The sequence below is a fragment of the Prunus dulcis genome, chromosome 5 (genome assembly GCF_902201215.1).
Source record: "Prunus dulcis chromosome 5, ALMONDv2, whole genome shotgun sequence".
NCBI classification, from domain to species: domain Eukaryota; kingdom Viridiplantae; phylum Streptophyta; class Magnoliopsida; order Rosales; family Rosaceae; genus Prunus; species Prunus dulcis.
Window position 1 is genome coordinate 14,791,374 of NC_047654.1, and position 18,290 is coordinate 14,809,663.

The following is an 18,290-nucleotide window of genomic DNA, read 5'->3' on the forward strand; positions in this document are numbered from 1 at the left end:
AACCGTACTCTTTAACAGAACTCGAACCCAACACAGTCTCTCAGCCACACTATTTCTAAATTTTCCAAAATTCCCCAATACATAATAAAATTTGAAAGAAACAAAACAAAACAGATTCCTCATATTTGGAGGAGGTAGAGTGATGCCATATAAAGTTTTTCTCCCCCAAACTGTACATTGTTCCTTCATAGAACCCAAGCCAACCCAAATCTTTCTCAAACTCCACCATTTCCATAATTTGCAAATAAATAAATTAATGAAATAAAAATGAAAAAATGCATAGAGATAGTGTCTCAGTGATGAAGGATGAGCGATTGAAGAGGAAAAGAGGAATCTAGGGTGTGTGGGTGATGATGGAGGAGGAATGATTGAAGAGAGAAAGGGAATGGAGGAGAGAAAGGGTGTCGAAGAGAGAGGATAAAATAGGTGCAAAAAACATTTGTAAAATTTTAATTTGAAACTTAAATTGGTTTCCAGCTGTCAATATTTTATTGGATGGGGATACTAAATTGGATGCTGATTGTGGAATCCGTGTGAAAGGAAAAACTTTCTCCCATAAGTGAAGCAATTTTCGATTTTGATCCTCAACAATACATCATGTGCCATGCACATATTCAAATTTAACATAAAAAGTTAACAAAATTGACGGCATGATCATTTGTCCTAACAAAACTAAAGTTGAATGACTACATTAACAATTTTGAAAATTGAGGGACTAAAATACGGATCAGGTCAAAATTCAAGGACCTTTGAACTGAAAACCCCAATTTTCAATCAATGAGTTAATATGAAGGCCTATATAAAATATATACCAAAATTAATCATTGAGTTGATTTTGTCGCGAAGAATTGTAAAATGTCCTCTATAATCACAAAATATAAATGGTACTTGTGTCTCTGGACCAATGCGATCAGTGTCTTGTTCACGTGACATTAGCATGTGATGCTTGCAACAAATTTTCTTCCTACACTAACAACTAAAGTTACATGAAAATAATAATAAAATTGAATTACAAGCCACAAAAAGAACTGATACCTCAAGCTCAAGGTTGATCCTTGTACTTGCCATCTTGTTTTGATCACATCCAATGAAGTGGTAATTGGGATTACTTATGGAATTTTTTACTTCCCATACTCGAATGGATTACTAAACTAGTTATTCTCCCTCCAATGCTGCTCTAAAGGTATTTATTATTGAATTTTTAATTGAATTTTTTGGTGTCAACAAGGATTGGGTTGCGGCAATAGAAGGTTGTGGAGGAAGGGGAGGGTTGTGGATGAATTTCCCAATTTATCCTCACTTTTGACAGCAAATTTAACAGAATTTGACGGAAGGACTAATGGTGCAACACAACACCTAATTGAGTGACGTTTGCAACTAATAATTGAGTTCAGTAACTCAAATGTAACTACGGGTATAGTTGAAGGACCATTACTGCGAATAACCCTTTTAATAAATAAGTCCAAAATGCCACATTGACATTTGGCTGACCATGGAGAAACCTATAGTTGTTTTCTTGGATAATATTGCTGATTCTTTTTATTAAAAATAAGAAAGTAAAAACAGAAAACAACCAAATCCATATTGGTCAAAAAAAAAAAAACAGTTTTGAATCCAAATTTAAATCATTAGTATAGGTATTCATCTATTTCTTGTTTTCTTTTGATAGTTTACAGTTCAAGTAATTAAGAATAATTATCATCACTCCATGTTCTGTGTTCAAATATTCCTACCTTTTAATGCCTCGATTGACCAATATCTTCCACATCCATTTCGAACCAAAACATGTAAATTATTTGAAAAATAACCAAAATAAATAAAAAGATCAACCCTATTCTATTAACTTCGGTCTTTATCTCAATATCACACAAGTTCACAACATCCTTGTCATAAGCCAACTAGCAACACAACCAACATCCAATTAAGTATCTTCAATATTCCAATATAAAACTTTCAATCCCTTTTTTTTTTTTTTTGCCTTTCCCCATGGTTGCTGATGTTTATTTTGTTTAATTCTGGTTGGATTTTGCTTGTTTGGTTTCTAATGCTTGTCTCATATCCAATAATTCAAAAGAAAAATATAATTAACTTACAGATAGGTACCATATATGATTTCTATAAACCTGACTTAAAACTACTTGGTTTTGAAACTGAATTAAGTGAAGTCTTTTGCAGCCATGATCACCTCATCAAGCTTCCCATTACTCTGCCTCACAGTCTCTATACTCTTTCTTCTTCCCTTGCCTTCTTCCTATTCTGCAGACCCTGATCCATTACAAGACCTGTGCGTGGCAGATTTAAGTGCCTCCACACCAGCAGATTATAACTTTCCCTGCAAACCCATCTCAGAGATCACATCAGATGACTTTTTCTTCGACGGCCTGACCAAACCAGGAAACAAAACCAAAGTTTTTGGGGTATCTGTATCAGCTGGCAATGTCCTCACATTTCCTGGGCTCAACACTCTTGGCATATCACTCAACAGAGTTGGGTTTGCGCCACGTGGCATCGTCCCACCTCACTCACACCCTCGAGCCAGTGAGGTTGGGGTCGTCATGGAAGGCAAGATCCTCACTGGTTTTGTGACGACTAAGAATGTTTTTTACTCCAAGGTTTTGACTGCTGGGGAGGTTTTTGTGATTCCCAGAGGGCTTATTCACTTTCAGCTCAATGTTGGAGAAGGTGAAGCCCTTGAGTTTACTGCTTTCAACAGTCACTTGCCTGGTTCTGCTGCGGTTCCTTTGAATCTATTTTCTGCCACGCCTTCGATCTCCGACCATGTGTTGACCAAGACGTTTCTAGTGGGTGAAGATATTATTGATAACATTAGATCCAAGTTTAGGTTTTGAGATGCTTTGAAGATTGATTAGTTATAGTTTTGGTTTTGTTGGAAGATTGTGTTCTTTGTTTGTAAAAGGTTTGACTTGTTTTGTATTTGGTTCAACATCTTTCTAAAAGCGTGAGGAATGTTAAAGTGCACTTTGTTGCTCTTTTAATTTTCAGTGTTTTATTTTTCCGAATAAAATGTGTAGCAGCTGTCGTTAGTATAAATCTATACAAATAAACTGATAATGCTTATGCTCCACTTGTAACTTTTTCACTATCACAATCCACATTCTCTCTTTTCTAACTTCCATATTTTGTTTTCTGCTACAACATTGCATTTTTTTTTAAGGATGTATTGCATTTTGAAAAAAATAACATAAGACATTTCATTGTAAAGAGAGAAAATTCAAAATGGGGAAGAAAAAAATTCAGAAAACATGATGTGTGTTGAACATAAAAACCAACTTTTGCAAGGGCCCTGGTATAAAACAGAGTAATTAACAAAGAGGACGAGCGCACATGGCAGGTAGGTTGGTGGTGGCGCTGATGGCCCAACCGTGCACATTAGCAACTCCACCATCAGCCGTAGCCGCAATTTCCCTCAAACTCTCCCGCGCCGCTATCCTTCGCCCTCCACCTTCATACGCACCACCATCACTTTCCACTCGAACAATCGCAATGAACATCAACAGTCAAGAACAACAGCAAGACAATCTCGACGGCATATTCAAGCAGAAACGGATCCTGCGGTCCAAAGTCCGGAAAGCCCTCAAGGCCATGGACCCCACACTCAGATCCCATGAAGGTAACAAGCCACTCTTCACTTTACTGAACCAGTATGCTCTGCATCAATTCCATTTAATTAAATTAAACAAAAACTCAAAGTCTGCAATTTTTTTTTTGATTAGATAATGCAATCCAGAGTATTGTGTTGGAAGCTCCGTGGTTTAGATCTTGTCAAAGATTATGTGCATATATATGCTGCAGTGCTTTGAGGGAAGTTGATACCTCCAACGTGTTGTCTGCAATTCTTCAAAGTCCACTCAAAGGTATGATTTTTATGTGCCCACCTCCAAATTTTAGTTTTTTTGGCATGTTATAGTAGCCTGAAATCAGAATTTTTGATAAATTTGTTCTGGATTCTTATGTTTTTTGTGTTTTATGAAGAGGGTGATGCGCAGGTGAGGAAAAAGCTTTATGTTCCGCGTGTGGAGGACAAGAATTGTCACATGAGAATGCTCAACATCTCATGTATTGATGATCTTGTTGCGAATTCGATGAACATTTTAGAACCAGCTCCAATCGATGCTGATGGAAATGAACGGGAAGATGGTAATGTTTCACTTATTTTAGGGGATAATAATGTCTCTGATTGAAAACATTCTCTATTATTTACAGATTCTTGATGTCACAAAACTAGTCTCAAAGTTGAAATTTTTGAGTATTTGCATTAAAATTTGAACTTCATAATACTAGAGGTTACAAAAGTTGAGATGGGATTAAAATATTCTAAGATTTGTAGTCAAATTTCCAAACTTTTGCTCTTTTGAGAGTGCTTCTGCTGAAACCTCAAAGTAGTCTCTTCCATTTCTCTTTATGGGTGGCACAATCTAAAGACTAAGCAATTGTGTAAGACCAGGTTAGGATGGGAAAATTTCTCATTCGTACAGCTTTCAACAGGGTTTCTTAAGCCTAGTTTTCCTTTAAAATACCCATTTGTAATATTATAATTCTCAGGTTTGGGCATCAGAATGTTGCCAGAAATTGTAACACGGTAATTTACAAGTAACAAGATAGGGGGAGGAAACATGAGTAGCGTTTGTTTTTCTGAAACTCATGGCAGAATTCTTGTACTCCCTTCACCGAGACCTTGTCTAGGCTGTTTAGCTTGATATACATAAGCCTTATTCATGGAATCATATTGTTTGATGTCCATATGTTCATGTAGGGGTGGGCTTCATAGACACCTTGGCACTTGTTTTTTAATGCTGACAAAAAGAATGTAGGATGGGTTTCATATTGTATATATGTGAGTTTACCGATGTAATTATGTTGAATCTTATATCTAAAGGGTCTCTCTTGGTGCAGTTTTACAGGCAAGCGACCCAGTTGATTTGTTCCTCTTACCGGGTAGAACTTTTCTTCCTATTTTCTTAATACTCATCCATTTACAGGATGTGTTATAATTATCGAAGTCAAACTGTAGTTAACTGCATTTGCTTATCCTTTTATGCTGGCAGGACTAGCATTTGACAGATCTGGGAGACGCTTGGGTCGTGGTGGAGGGTATGGTTATAAAGTTTTTATTCAGTTTTTCAAGTACCATGTATTCAGTTGTTTGGAGATATCACTGCTCTCCTTAAATAAAGGCTGCTAGAGCTGTGGTTTTTTCTCCCTTATATGTTTTGAAGAAAACAAACTTAAGTATCTTATGCATAATTGATGTTAATGCGTTGTAACTTCTACAGTTATTATGATACCTTCCTGAAGAACTACCAAGAGCTTGCAAAAACACGCAATTGGAAGCAACCACTCCTTGGTATGCATCATTTTTTGTTTCGCCTTGTATTGTAGCATATATGCCTCGGATCTGAAAGTCAGTGTACTCAGTGTTCTAGGTAATATGGTGGTAGTGTTGGTATTTTAATCAAGGTTGGTGGCTTTATTGCAGTTGCACTGTCCTATTCTGTACAAATATTGGATGAAGGTGTACCAGTCACTCCACATGACATTCTGGTGGATGCGCTTGTGTCCCCGGCGGGTGTTATTCCCATCAGCCCAGCAGCTTTAGACAGGTATGACTGAGTAAATCTTTCATTATGAGTTTATTTTTCTTCACTTTTCTGGGTGCAAATTCAGATATGTGTTATTATTATTATTATTTTTGTTATCAAATTCATATAACATATACAGGATGAGGCCTTGATAACAAAACTAGAAGCTTTCGTCGTAGATCAGATCCTCATGGAGTTGGACTCTGGCTTGCCCTTGATCTGTTAAAGGAAATAATCTTGGTCTGCCTGAGATACAGGGCTCGGCCAGCGTCGTCAAATGAATCCGCGAAGTTCTGGTCCTCTGGTACATCAAAGTTATTGTTTTTAGAATGAGGATGTTCTTTTCCTGTATTCTTCTTCTGCTTTTCTGCTAAACTATTTTAATTCCATGAGTTTATGCATCTGTCGAAGAGGTCCCATTTGAACTCTCAAATTAAGGGTACCTGACCTCTATTTGGTTTTCACATACTGATTGTAAGGAAGTTGCTTTCAACTCATGCAGTCATGCAGAACTGCTTCACTAGATAATACCCACATACTGATTGTAAAGTTATGAACCCCACATACTCTGTAGCATAACCAAAATAGTCTTCATAATTGGACCACCAGGTGAATCATAAGGATATAGATATATATTTAATAATGAGTTAGCATATAAACAAACTGATTATTATCAATTTTTTAAAATATTTTAGTCAAATAATGGTTTTCTTGGATATATATTTACTGTTCTTTCATTTTCTAAATCTTCATAATTGTACCTGTTAATCAGACGGATATCTTTAATAATGAGGTAGCATATAAACATATAGCCAACTAGTCTCAACTGTTTGGAAAACTAACAAGATTGTTGACGATGTTAACTTTGATGTTTCGCCAACCAGCCTTACCGAATATCCAATTAGGAGTGTTTTTTTCCAATATAAATCTATAAGTTGTGTACCATGGATGATGCTGATGTTGGTCGCTTGTGCATACTTAGTTTCTAAATGGTGGCCTGAAATCCAATAATGAAGAAATAAAAAAGTAAGTTTCTAAATGGTGGCCTGAAATCCAATAATGAAGAAATAAAAAAGTGAGTTTTAATATGTGTGTGTGTGTATATATATATATACACGTATGTAGTAGAACCAGAGTCTATCTATACCTTGGCTTGAACTACAAGAAAGTAGTGTGTTCTTAAGCTATGGTCACCTCATCAGCATCAAGCTTGATATTGTTCTGCCTCACAGTTTCATTGCTTCTTCTTCTTCTTCCCTTGCCCTCCCATTGTGCGGACCCTGATCCTTTACTAGACTTGTGTGTGGCAAACTTGACTGCCTCCACATCATCTAGCTACTTCCCCTGCAAACTCCCCTCGGAGGTTACTGCAGATGACTTTGTCTTCGACGGGCTGAGCAAGCAAGGTAACGTCACGAACCTCTTTGGGGTGGCCGTGACAACCGGGAATGTCCTTTCGTTCCCGGGGCTCAACACTCTCGGGTTATCCATGAACAGAGTTGACTTTGGGCCGGGTGGGATTAACCCGCCTCACTCGCACCCTCGTGCTAGTGAGATTGGGATTGTCATTGAAGGGACGATCCTTTCAGGGATTGTGACAACTAAGAATGTGTACTACGGTAAGGTCGCGACTGCGGGGCAAGTGTTTGCGGTTCCAAGGGGACTTGTTCACTTTGAGCTAAATCTTGGGCAAACAAAGGCCCTTTTCTTCACAGCTTTCAACAGCCACTTGCCTGGCTCCACTGTTCTTCCTCTAAGTCTATTTGCTGCGGCCCCTTCAATCCCAATGGAAGTGCTGACCAAGACCTATCTAGTGGATGAAGATGCGATCAACGCCATGAAATCCAAGTTCGTCTTTTAAAATAATATGAGTGGAATTCTCGATTTGTTTCGCTTTGTTTGAAGGTTTGGATTGTATGTATATAGTAATGTTAATGTTGTATGGGTAGACGAAGTTTGAAAAATAAAGCTTGGGCCGTACGTCCTTGTATCGTATGTGCATACTCTTTATTATTATTTCTCTTTGGCAACATTCCTTTTGCATCTGTTTCGTAATGTTATGTATTGTATGGCAGCTTATTAGACATACATACAATTGCAAAAAGAGGACTCAAATGAATTATTAACAAAGAATTATGCCTTTCTATCGAACTATAAAATTTTATGAGTAAAAATGCTAGCCATACAACATTTATATAGCACTGTGTGTACCACCTCTCTAATAGAGAAGAACCTCAATGTATTGTAAGGCTCCACCTTTCTAATAGGTGGTATGCAAATGTGGTATGACTAGCATCGTGATTATTATAATTTCATTTGGATAGTAACCTATTAAGACTCGTTTGGGACTGCTTCTCTAGGAAATACTTCTGCTCATAAGCTCTTCTAACAAAAGCACTTTTATTATAAAAACCTTAAATTTTCATAAAAATCCAAGTGCTTTATGAAGAAGTACATGGCAGGTGCTTTTCCAGAAAGCGCTTCTATGACTCAGAAACGCTTCTAAACTTTTTCGTCAAATGCTGTTAAAAGCGCTTTTAGCATTTTCAAAAGTACTCCCAAACATGCCTAAGATTACTATTTGGACGACCAGCATATGAATTAGCCATGCAAATACTTACCAAAAGAAGGAAAAAGAAAAAGAAAAAATCATGTGATGTTTACTAGATCCAAATAAAAAGCTCTACCCAGATTTAAAATAATTAAAAAAACCAACCTTCTTGTTTTAAAACTTAAAGGTTGGCTTTTGTCCATATTTTTTTGTTAAGTTAAGACCATATTGTTTAGTGTTTTGTCCATAATTTTTTTTTTCCACTTGACATATGGCCCCATTTTTTTTTCCAGTATTGCCTTATGCTCCAAATGGTTCAAATCAAAGCCGGCCTAGATCCCAAATAATCTTGAAAGATGTTCCCACATAAACAAGATTTTTTGACGATGTTAACTTTGGTTTTTAGCCAACTAGCGTCATCCAATATCCAAAGATTACGAGTTTTTCCCAATATAAATCTATCTAATCTGTACTATGGATGCTGATGTTCCTTTTGTTGAGTTCTAGTTGGTCGCTTCTAATGGTGGCCTCAAATCCAATAATGTAGAAAAAAAAAATTAGTTTTTAAAATACATATATTATATGTATATATATATATATATATATATATATATATATGTAGAACCAGAGTGTATCTAGTATTTTGAAGCTATGATCACCTCATCACCAAGCTTGCTATTGTTCTGCCTCACAGTTTCATTGCTGCTGCTTCTTCTTCCCTTGCCCTCCCATTGTGCAGACCCTGATCCATTGCAAGATTTGTGTGTGGCAGACTTGAGTGCCTCCATATCTGCTAACAACTTCCCCTGCAAGCCCTTCTCGGAGGTTACTTCAGATGACTTTGTCTTTGACGGGCTGCGCAAGCAAGCTAACTTCACGGACGCTTTTGGGGTCACGGTGACAACCGGGAACGTCCTCTCGTTCCCGGGGCTCAACACGCTGGGGATAGCCATGAACAGAGTTGACATTGAGCCGGGTGGGATTAACCCGCCTCACTCGCACCCTCGTGCGAGCGAGATTGGGATTGTCATTGAAGGGAAGATTCTTGCAGGGATTGTGACGACTAAAAATGTGTACTATTCTAAAGTCTTGACTGCCGGGCAAGTGTTTGTGATTCCAAGAGGACTTGTTCACTTTCAGCTGAATGTTGGACGAAAAAAGGCCCTTACCTTCACTGCTTTCAACAGCCACTTGCCTGGCTCCACTGTTCTTCCTCTGAATCTGTTTGCTGCGGCCCCTTCGATCCCAGTCGAAGTGCTGACCAAGACCTTTCTAGTAGATGAAGATGCCATCAACAACATTAAATCCAAGTTTGTCTTTTGAAATACAATGTTTGTATTGTAACTTGTATGTAGTATTTTATTGGGAGAAAAAGTTTGAAAGGAGAAAGTTGGGGCTATGTATCCTTTTGCATCTGTTTCATAATGTATTGCAGCTTATTAGACATACAATTGCAAGAAGGGACTTTATGGAGTATTAGCAAATAACTCTGTCTTTCTAACTACAGTTTTTATGAGGATTCCCATCACAATTTCTTCCATTGTCAGCACCACCACAGTGATTCTTCTAATAAAAGAATTTTTAGTTAATCACAGTTTCACCTGTTTTGTCTTTCTCGCGCTTTGATTCGTGAAAAAAAAACACGATGAACTTTAAATAAAAAAAACTTTATAGCGCATGTTTGGATTGTATAATGATCCATATTCAACGTCCCACATCTGAGTTCAAGGTCTGGATTAGCTCATAATTATCCATATTCAACATCTCACATCCAAATTCTAGGTTTGGAGTCCTAACTTCGGATCATGGATCTCGAATCTCGGGTTCGTGATTCCTGACCTAGGTCCATATCCCGGATCCAAGTAAGATACAATAAGAAGGGCCTAGAGGAAACATTTAAGAAAAGTTAATGGGCCTTCACCTCCAACTTAAGGCCCAAATCACAAGCTGTTTGGGTTGAGCTTCCAACAATCAACATCTTCCTTCAAAGGCCTATTTTCAAATTAACTCAGCCAGACAATGAACTCGGTTGTCGCCAACCCGGCCGTTCCAACCAACTGAACCGCCAATAAGCCTGATGGTTTTTACCACCATCATTTTCTTCTTCAAACTAAAGCCGCTACAAGCAAAGCTAAAGCTAAGCAAACATACTCTGCATTTCTACTGCAATCTGCCCAAACTCTCAGTTCCTCTCTCTCAATGTCCCAAATTCTCAAATCCTAACGAACCCTAAAACAGGTCAGCTCATCGACCGAAGTTGATCTCAGCTTCTCAAAATGGACATACTCTTCGCTCAGATCCAAGCGGACCTCCGCTCCAACGACGCTCTCCGCCAGTCCGGCGCTCTCCTCCAAGCCCTCCAGCAATCCGCCGCCGGCCGTGACATCTCCGTCATCGCCAAGTCTGCCGTCGAAGAGATCGTCGCTTCGCCGGCCTCCGCCGTCTGCAAAAAGCTCGCCTTTGATCTCATTCGCTCCACCCGCCTTACCGCCGACCTCTGGGACACCGTCTGCGTCGGAATTCTTACCGATCTGGACTTCCCCGACCCTGACGTCAGCGCCGCAGCCGTCTCAATTCTCGCCGCCATCCCCTCCTACCGCCTCTCCAAGCTCATCACCGACGCCCAGAAAGAAATCAACAGCTGCTTCGACTCTCCGAGCGATAATCTCCGCTTCTCCATCACCGAAACCCTCGGATGCATTCTTGCTCGCGACGACCTCGTCACGCTTTGTGAGAACAATGTCAACTTGCTCGATAAGGTCTCCAGCTGGTGGTCCCGCATCGGAGGTAACATGCTCGACGCATCCGACGCCGTATCGAAGGTGGCATTCGAGTCGGTGGGGCGTTTGTTTCAAGAGTTCGATTCCAAGCGCATGAGCAGATTAGCGGGTGATAAGTTAGTCGATAGTGAGAATTCGCTCGCGATTCGATCCAATTGGGTCTCCTCGATGGTCGACTTCGTGTGGAAGAAGCGGAGTGCGTTAATGGCGAGATCGTTGGTTTTGCCCGTGGAGAGTTTCAGGGCCACTGTGTTTCCGATCGTGTACGCGGTCAAGGCCATGGCTTCAGGCTCGGTCGAGGTCATAAGGAAACTGTCGAAGTCGTCTAAGGGCTCCAATGGGACTGTTGCGGATAGCAATGCAGAGAGGTTGGTGGGAGTTTCGGATGTGGTCACGCATTTGGTGCCATTCTTGGCGTCATCATTGGATCCAGCTTTGATTTTCGAAGTGGGGATTGACTTGTTGTATTTGGCTGATGTGCCTGGTGGGAAGCCGGAGTGGGCTTCACAGTCAATTATCGCAATTCTCACACTTTGGGATAGGCAAGAGTTTGCTTCTGCAAGAGAGAGTATTGTTAGAGCTGTGGTTACCAATCTTCACCTTCTCGATCTTCATATGCAGGTATATAGCAAATCAATCTTTTATCTTTGTCAATACGGATGATAAATTAAATTAAATTCACATGAGTTGTATTTTTAAGAAGAAGAAAAAATTGGGTGTAGGTTTCGTTGTTTAAGAGGCTGCTTCTTATGGTGAGAAACTTGAGGGCAGAATCAGATCGTATGCATGCTTTAGCATGCATTTGTCGAACAGCGCTTTGTGTTGATCTCTTCGCAAAGGAGAGTGTCCGTAGAGGCCAGAAACCTCTTGCTGGAACTGATATAGCTTCACTTTTTGAGGATGCGAGAATAAAAGATGATCTTAATAGTGTGACGAGCAAGACCTTATTTAGGGAGGAGTTAGTGGCGTCATTAGTTGAAAGTTGCTTTCAGCTGTCTCTGCCTTTGCCAGAACAAAAGAACTCAGGGATGGAGAGCAGGGTTATTGGAGCCTTGGCATATGGAACTGGTTATGGCGCACTAAACTGGACAGAGCCTGCTTTGGAAGTGGTGGAGGTTTGCAGGCCTTGTGTCAAATGGGATTGTGATGGCCGGACCTATGCAATTGATTGCTATTTGAAGTTGCTTGTGAGGCTTTGCCATATCTATGATACTAGGGGAGGTGTAAAAAGAGTTAAAGACGGGGCTTCACAGGACCAAATTTTAAATGAGACAAGGCTACAAAATTTGCAACGTGAACTTGTGAAAGATCTACGTGAGGTACGTACCTCTCTTCTTTGATTAATGTAATTTAGCATACTGGCAATGCATATGTATTGTAGGGAAGCACGCTTACTGAAGCATATTATACAGGTGAATACCCCAAGAATATGTGCTCGCCTTATTTGGGCTATTTCTGAGCACATAGATTTAGAAGGTCTGGACCCACTTCTTGCTGATGATCCTGAGGATCCACTGAACATTATTGTATCAAATATCCACAAGGTTTTGTTCAATATAGATTCATCTGCTGATTCAACAAACAGGCTTCTAGATGTTCAAGCAGTTCTTTTATGTGCTCAGCGGTTGGGATCACGCAACCCCAGGGCTGGGCAGTTACTGACTAAAGAACTTGAAGAGTTCAGGAACGGTAGTACGGCGGATTCTGTTAACAAGCATCAGTGCCGTTTGATATTGCAGAAAATCAAGTATGTTTCAAGTCATCCAGAAAGCAGGTGAGCATATTATATATTTCCCTTAATCTGTAAGGGTGAGCCATCTGCCATAGAGTTTGGGTGGTGTGTACCAAACTGTTAATGAAGTTTCTTTTTATGCCCAATATATGATTATAGTAGTCTACATCCATGTTGTCTGCTTTAAGAGGTGTTTCTTTGTTCCCCCTGGGGTGGAAAGCTGTTCTCAGTGATAATCTACATTATTTTGATAGGTAGTCTTATATCTCTTCTATTGGGCCCTTCTCTCTCCACTGTTCCCAAAAAATAAAATATAAAAAACACTGGCTAAGGCTGGAGCTTGGGTTTCACCTTCACCGATAGTGTGGTTTCATTGCTGGATCCAGATATTTGAAAGAAATCTGTGTAGACATTGATTTTTGGCCTAGGTCAAACTGAGTTTATCAGGAAGGAGAGAATGACTTTGATGAAAGTGGAGGCACATCCTCTTAATCTTCAATATGAAATTACTGGAACATTGTCTAATGCATACATGTGTTTGTGCATATATATAAGCACATATATACATCACATATGCGTATGTCCTATATAACTGCATAGATTGTGCTTTTATGTTTTGTAATTTTCGCGTTATTAATACCTGTTATTAGTGGGGGGAAATTATGCATATCTACGCACAAATGTAAAACGATGAGGGAGTTACAATTATTTTTCAGGTGGGCAGGAGTCAGTGAAGCCAGAGGTGATTACCCATTTAGCCACCATAAACTAACTGTCCAGTTCTACGAAGTAGCTGCAGCTCAGGATAGAAAGTTAGAAGGATTGGTTCATAAGGCTATTCTAGAACTTTGGAGGCCGGATCCCAGTGAACTAACCCTTCTGCTGACTAAGGGAGTTGACTCTACTTTAATCAAAGTTCCTCCTAGTGCAATTACTTTGACTGGTAGCAGTGATCCCTGCTACCTTGAAGCATATCATCTGGCAGATGCTAGTGATGGAAGGATATCTCTGCATTTGAAGGTTAAGTTTTGCTTCTTACCATTTTTTTAATGATTTTAAAAGCCCTTTATGTTCTGGGCAGACTCCAGTTTCCTGTTTCTGTTTGACAGTTCTTATTCCTTGTTGATGAATGTGCAGGTCTTAAATTTAACTGAGCTTGAGCTCAACCGGGTTGATATTCGAGTTGGGTTATCTGGTGCATTATACTTTATGGATGGATCTCCTCAAGCAGTACGGCAGTTGCGTAACCTTGTTTCACAGGTTTACTTTCTGCCTCTGTAATGAATTCATTCTTCGTTTTCTTTGCCGTCTTCTATTGCAATGCATCTTGTTTTTGGTTGTAATCTGCTTGTCAAGAATCATCTTGTGTTCTATTGCAATGCATCTTGATTTTGTTTGTTTATCTTGTTCCTAGGATCCGGTACTTTGCAGTGTAACTGTGGGTGTCTCCCATTTCGAAAGGTGCTCTCTTTGGGTTCAAGTCTTATACTACCCCTTTTATGGAAGTGCTGCTATAGATTATGAAGGAGACTACACCGAAGAAGATCCTCAAATCATGAGACAAAAGAGAAGTTTAAGGCCAGAACTGGGAGAACCTGTAATTTTAAGGTGTCAGCCATACAAAATTCCGCTGACTGAGCTTCTTATGCCACATAAGATCTCACCGGTTGAATTTTTCCGTCTGTGGCCCAGTTTACCAGCCATAGTAGAGTACACTGGTACATATACTTACGAAGGAAGTGGCTTCAAGGCTACTGCTGCACAGCAGTATGGGGCATCTCCTTTCCTGAGTGGGCTGAAATCATTGTCCTCCAAACCATTCCACAGAGTTTGTTCACATGTTATCCGGACAGTGGCAGGATTTCAGGTATTATCTCTTTTTCTTTGTTACCGTTTGATTTCCATCTCTCTTTTGTTATTTGTTGCATGTTTCTACTTTTGTGAAACTTTACTGATCGTGTTCCTATTATGGAAGTTCGTTTTCTTTGTTACTATTTGATTTGCAACCCTAAACCATTCAAATTTTATGTTGATTTCTTTGTTCTGGAACAGCTTTGTTTTGCTGCAAAAACTTGGTACGGTGGCTTCTTGGGCCTAATGATCTTTGGAGCTAGTGAAGTGAGCCGGAATGTTGACCTGGGTGATGAGACTACAACCATGATATGCAAATTTGTTGTTCGAGCTTCTGATGCATCAATTACAAAGGAGATTGGATCGGATCTCCAGGGCTGGTTAGATGACCTCACTGATGGGGGTGTTGAGTACATGCCTGAAGACGAAGTGAAAGTGGCTGCTGTTGAGAGGCTTAGAATCTCAATGGAAAGGATAGCTTTGCTAAAGGCAGCCCAGCCTAAACGTAAGATTCCCAAATCTGATGATGATGATGATGATGAAGATGAAGAAGAAAGTGATGAAGAAGATGAGGATAAAATAAAGAAAAAGAAGGAAAAGAAAAAAGATGGTGAGGAAGATGGCAAACGAAAGGGACCTACAACCCTGTCAAAGTTGACTGCAGAGGAGGCTGAACACCGTGCTCTTCAAACGTCAGTGCTCCAAGAGTGGCATATGTTGTGTAAAGATAGAGGTACAAAAGTTAATTGACAGACCAAGCATAAAGGGGAGCACCAATCTCTTTCAGGGTGAATGTAACAGCCGGTAATGTCGTCGCATTTCCTGGCTCAACACATTTGGGATATCAATGAACAGAGTTGACTTTGCACCATGCGGAGCAATTCCAAATCGAACCCACTCACTCACACCCTCGGTGCAAGTGAGTCTGGGTTGGTTATTGAAAGGGAGCTACTGGTGGGGTTTGTGACAAGTTGACAACTAACAATGCGTGTAACTCCAAGGTTTTGAGTGCTTGGCAGATGATTGTGGTTCCACGGGGACTTGTTCGCTTTCAGCCAAATTCAAACGGTCACTTTCCTGGATCTCTTGTACTTTCCTTTCTTCACACCTTCAATCCCGACCGAGCATTAACTGAGACTTTTAAGTAGATGTAGATGTTATTGAACAGCATTAGATCCGAGTTTGGCTTTTTAAATTATAGGAAATTAGCTTGGTTTTGTGTGAAAAATGTGCTATTAAACAACTGACTGGGGTCTGTCTCTCTTCTCCCCCTATTGTTTCCGTTTATAGGCCCATTGGTCTTCATTTTGAATCATACAGGAGAGTTTCACTTCATGTTGTACTTCCATTACAGTAAAGCTTCTCACTTTCTCCCCCTAATTTTTTTCCTGCATCATTTTCTAAAACGACTTTTGTACGGATTTTCGATAGGACCTTTGGAGAAGAATTCTTTATCATGTTGGGCTTTATTATTGAAAATTTCAGAATATTTCAATTGGAGCAGCGTGCGCATTTTCTCTTCAAAATAATTTGGACCATGCTCAAAAGGTCTATGGTTCTTTTATGATCCATTATTGTTTGAAAGATCAATTTAAACTACTCCGACGACTAAACACCTCTCAATTTTATCATGGCATGCCGAGAATTTCATTGACTTTTCCAGCACGCTGAAATGTTCAAAGAGGATTATTAATCTACATGTTATAGTTGGGTGGACTCTTAACACGGGTGGACTCTTAACACACCATAATCATGCCACATGCCACACTGTGTTACCGTCGCTGACGACTAAGCACCTCTCAATTTCAGCTATGTCAATGCTCACCCAAACAAAAAAAAAAAAAACAGAAAAAAATAACTGTGTCAAAGTTTTAGCGAGCGTCACACCTCTCAATTTCAGCTATGTCAATGCTCACCCAAACAAAGAAAAACAGAAAAAGTCAATGCTCACCCAAACAAAGAAAAACAGAAAAAAATAACTGTGTCAAAGTTTTAGCGAGCGTCACACCTCTCAATTTCAGCTATATCAATGCTCACCCAAACAAAGAAAAACAGAAAAATAACTGTGTCAAAGTTTTAGCCAGCGTCACGAGTTGCAACCACTACAATGCACAAAAAGTCACAAAGTTAAATACATTCATATTTGTACTGGGAATCATACCCTAAGCAATGAGCTACTAGTTGGATGTTGCTGGCACAACAAGAAAAAAATTATTTAAAATAGAAAGTTGATGTCCATGTAAACTATTTGGAAACTAACACGATTGCTTCAAATTTAATCTTTTGTTTTAAATTCGTTTAAGGGTAACTTTGTCAAAGCCAACTAACCTCCACCAATATGCCATTAAATTCTTTGTCCAATACAAAGACTTCAGTTTTTTACCTTCAGCTGGTCATGGTTGACCAAATCCAATGACAACAGGCAATTTTTTTATGTGGTATGGGAAGAGATAAATAGAACCAGAATCTATTAACTTCAAAACCATAATCTACTTGGTTTTGGAAGCAGAAGTCTATTTTTGTAGCCATGAACATGATCACCTCATCCAACTTAGTCTTCAGCTTGCTATTCTGCCTCATGGTTTCAATGCTTCTTCTTCCCTTGCCCTCCAATGGTGCAGACCCTGATCCGTTACAAGACTTCTGTGTGGCAGATTTGAATGCTTCCACATCAGTTAATGGCTTTCCCTGCAAACCCGTCTCGAAAACTACTTCTGATGACTTCTTCTTTGATGGACTGAGCAAAGAAGGGAACACGAGCAATCCCTTTGGAGTGAACTTAACAGCTGGGAATGTCCTTGCATTTCCTGGCCTCAACACTCTTGGGATATCAATGAACAGAGTTGACTTTGCGCCGGGAGGGATTAATCCGCCCCACTCGCACCCTCGTGCGAGTGAGTCCGGTGTAGTCATTGAAGGGAAGCTCCTTGTAGGGTTTGTGACAACCGACAATGTGTTTTACTCCAAGGTTTTGAGTGCTGGGCAGATGTTTGTGATTCCAAGGGGACTTGTTCACTTTCAGCTGAATGTTGGAGAAGGGAAGGCTCTGACCTTCACAGCTTTCAACAGTCAATTGCCTGGGGCTGTTGTGGTTCCTTTAACTCTCTTTGCTTCAATGCCTTCGATTCCCGACCAAGTTTTAACCAAGGCCCTTCAAGTAGATAAAGATGTCATCAACACCATCAGATCCAAGTTTGGCTTTTAAAATACCATGTATTATAAGTTTGGTTTTGTTTGAAGACTGTGCTGCTATGTTGGAAATTAGGAACATTATTAAATTGTTATTTAGTTTCCTTTTATTAGTTGATTGTGATTGATTTGGAGTAGTCTCCAAGTAACCTAGTTCTCCTAGTTAAGCTTGTAATATCTCTATAAATACTTAGCCTTTTGGCTCTATCAATAACAACAGAGCATTATTCTTCTTAACAAAATCTCTAATTTCACGTGGTATCAGAGCACCGATTCTAGGGCGTCTCTTGAAACTTTTTTTACAAACCTTATTTTCTTCACAATCCGATGTTTCACAACCCTAGTTGCTAATCTTTGAAATCCTTTGCCAAATTGAGAGTCGTTGGCGCTTTTCATCCCTCACCCATGATGGGTATTCATCTTGTACAGTCGTCTTGTTCACCCTCTCCTCAATGATCAATATTTTATTCCCGCTACCAAAGCCATACCATCCCACAGTTCCTACATCTAACTAAACCAACAGTCGCACCCTTCTTTTGCGCTGCAATTTCCTTATGTTTTTCATACAAGTATTGCTCTCTATACAA

At 39.7% G+C, this 18,290-nt stretch overlaps 6 protein-coding genes across 6 annotated transcripts; all 6 read left to right on the forward strand.

Annotated features, from left to right (window-relative positions):
• The first annotated feature begins 2,177 nt into the window (after nt 1-2,177).
• LOC117629107 (germin-like protein subfamily T member 2) lies at nt 2,178-2,849 on the forward strand. The gene has a single exon (XM_034361614.1). It carries the CDS (start codon nt 2,178-2,180, stop codon nt 2,847-2,849), a length of 672 nt encoding a protein of 223 aa, XP_034217505.1.
• Nucleotides 2,850-3,308: 459 nt separating this feature from the next.
• LOC117628745 (5-formyltetrahydrofolate cyclo-ligase, mitochondrial) lies at nt 3,309-6,243 on the forward strand. The gene is made up of 8 exons (XM_034361261.1): nt 3,309-3,631; nt 3,735-3,875; nt 3,994-4,158; nt 4,915-4,956; nt 5,067-5,112; nt 5,295-5,365; nt 5,498-5,621; nt 5,740-6,243. The coding sequence occupies exons 1-8, from the start codon at nt 3,346-3,348 to the stop codon at nt 5,750-5,752; spliced, it is 888 nt and encodes a 295-aa protein (XP_034217152.1). The 5' UTR covers nt 3,309-3,345; the 3' UTR covers nt 5,753-6,243.
• Nucleotides 6,244-6,321: 78 nt separating this feature from the next.
• Nucleotides 6,322-7,595, forward strand: LOC117628746 (germin-like protein subfamily T member 2). Its single transcript, XM_034361262.1, has one exon. It carries the CDS (start codon nt 6,787-6,789, stop codon nt 7,459-7,461), a length of 675 nt encoding a protein of 224 aa, XP_034217153.1. The 5' UTR covers nt 6,322-6,786; the 3' UTR covers nt 7,462-7,595.
• A 1,207-nt stretch (nt 7,596-8,802) lies between these two features.
• Nucleotides 8,803-9,474, forward strand: LOC117629108 (germin-like protein subfamily T member 2). Its single transcript, XM_034361615.1, has one exon. It carries the CDS (start codon nt 8,803-8,805, stop codon nt 9,472-9,474), a length of 672 nt encoding a protein of 223 aa, XP_034217506.1.
• A 726-nt stretch (nt 9,475-10,200) lies between these two features.
• LOC117627389 (protein TPLATE) lies at nt 10,201-15,894 on the forward strand. Its single transcript, XM_034359464.1, has 7 exons — nt 10,201-11,552; nt 11,654-12,250; nt 12,344-12,705; nt 13,380-13,683; nt 13,801-13,923; nt 14,078-14,530; nt 14,716-15,894. Exons 1-7 carry the CDS (start codon nt 10,428-10,430, stop codon nt 15,262-15,264), a joined length of 3,513 nt encoding a protein of 1,170 aa, XP_034215355.1. The 5' UTR covers nt 10,201-10,427; the 3' UTR covers nt 15,265-15,894.
• Nucleotides 15,895-17,026: 1,132 nt separating this feature from the next.
• LOC117628516 (germin-like protein subfamily T member 2) lies at nt 17,027-17,832 on the forward strand. Its single transcript, XM_034360995.1, has one exon. The coding sequence runs from the start codon at nt 17,042-17,044 to the stop codon at nt 17,717-17,719; it is 678 nt and encodes a 225-aa protein (XP_034216886.1). The 5' UTR covers nt 17,027-17,041; the 3' UTR covers nt 17,720-17,832.
• Nucleotides 17,833-18,290: the final 458 nt, after the last annotated feature.

What these genes read in the sequence shown, in the direction of transcription:
- LOC117629107 (XM_034361614.1), top strand. Translation starts at nt 2,178, where the DNA reads ATGATCACCTCATCAAGCTTCCCATTACTCTGCCTCACAGTCTCTATA.
- LOC117628745 (XM_034361261.1), top strand. Translation starts at nt 3,346, where the DNA reads ATGGCAGGTAGGTTGGTGGTGGCGCTGATGGCCCAACCGTGCACATTA. An exon ending in TGGAAATGAACGGGAAGATG is followed by an intron (nt 4,159 to 4,914) that starts GTAATGTTTCAC and finishes CTCTTGGTGCAG; the next exon opens with TTTTACAGGCAAGCGACCCA. An exon ending in TTGGAAGCAACCACTCCTTG is followed by an intron (nt 5,366 to 5,497) that starts GTATGCATCATT and finishes GCTTTATTGCAG; the next exon opens with TTGCACTGTCCTATTCTGTA.
- LOC117628746 (XM_034361262.1), top strand. Translation starts at nt 6,787, where the DNA reads ATGGTCACCTCATCAGCATCAAGCTTGATATTGTTCTGCCTCACAGTT.
- LOC117629108 (XM_034361615.1), top strand. Translation starts at nt 8,803, where the DNA reads ATGATCACCTCATCACCAAGCTTGCTATTGTTCTGCCTCACAGTTTCA.
- LOC117627389 (XM_034359464.1), top strand. Translation starts at nt 10,428, where the DNA reads ATGGACATACTCTTCGCTCAGATCCAAGCGGACCTCCGCTCCAACGAC. An exon ending in TTCTCGATCTTCATATGCAG is followed by an intron (nt 11,553 to 11,653) that starts GTATATAGCAAA and finishes AATTGGGTGTAG; the next exon opens with GTTTCGTTGTTTAAGAGGCT. An exon ending in GGACAGTGGCAGGATTTCAG is followed by an intron (nt 14,531 to 14,715) that starts GTATTATCTCTT and finishes GTTCTGGAACAG; the next exon opens with CTTTGTTTTGCTGCAAAAAC.
- LOC117628516 (XM_034360995.1), top strand. Translation starts at nt 17,042, where the DNA reads ATGAACATGATCACCTCATCCAACTTAGTCTTCAGCTTGCTATTCTGC.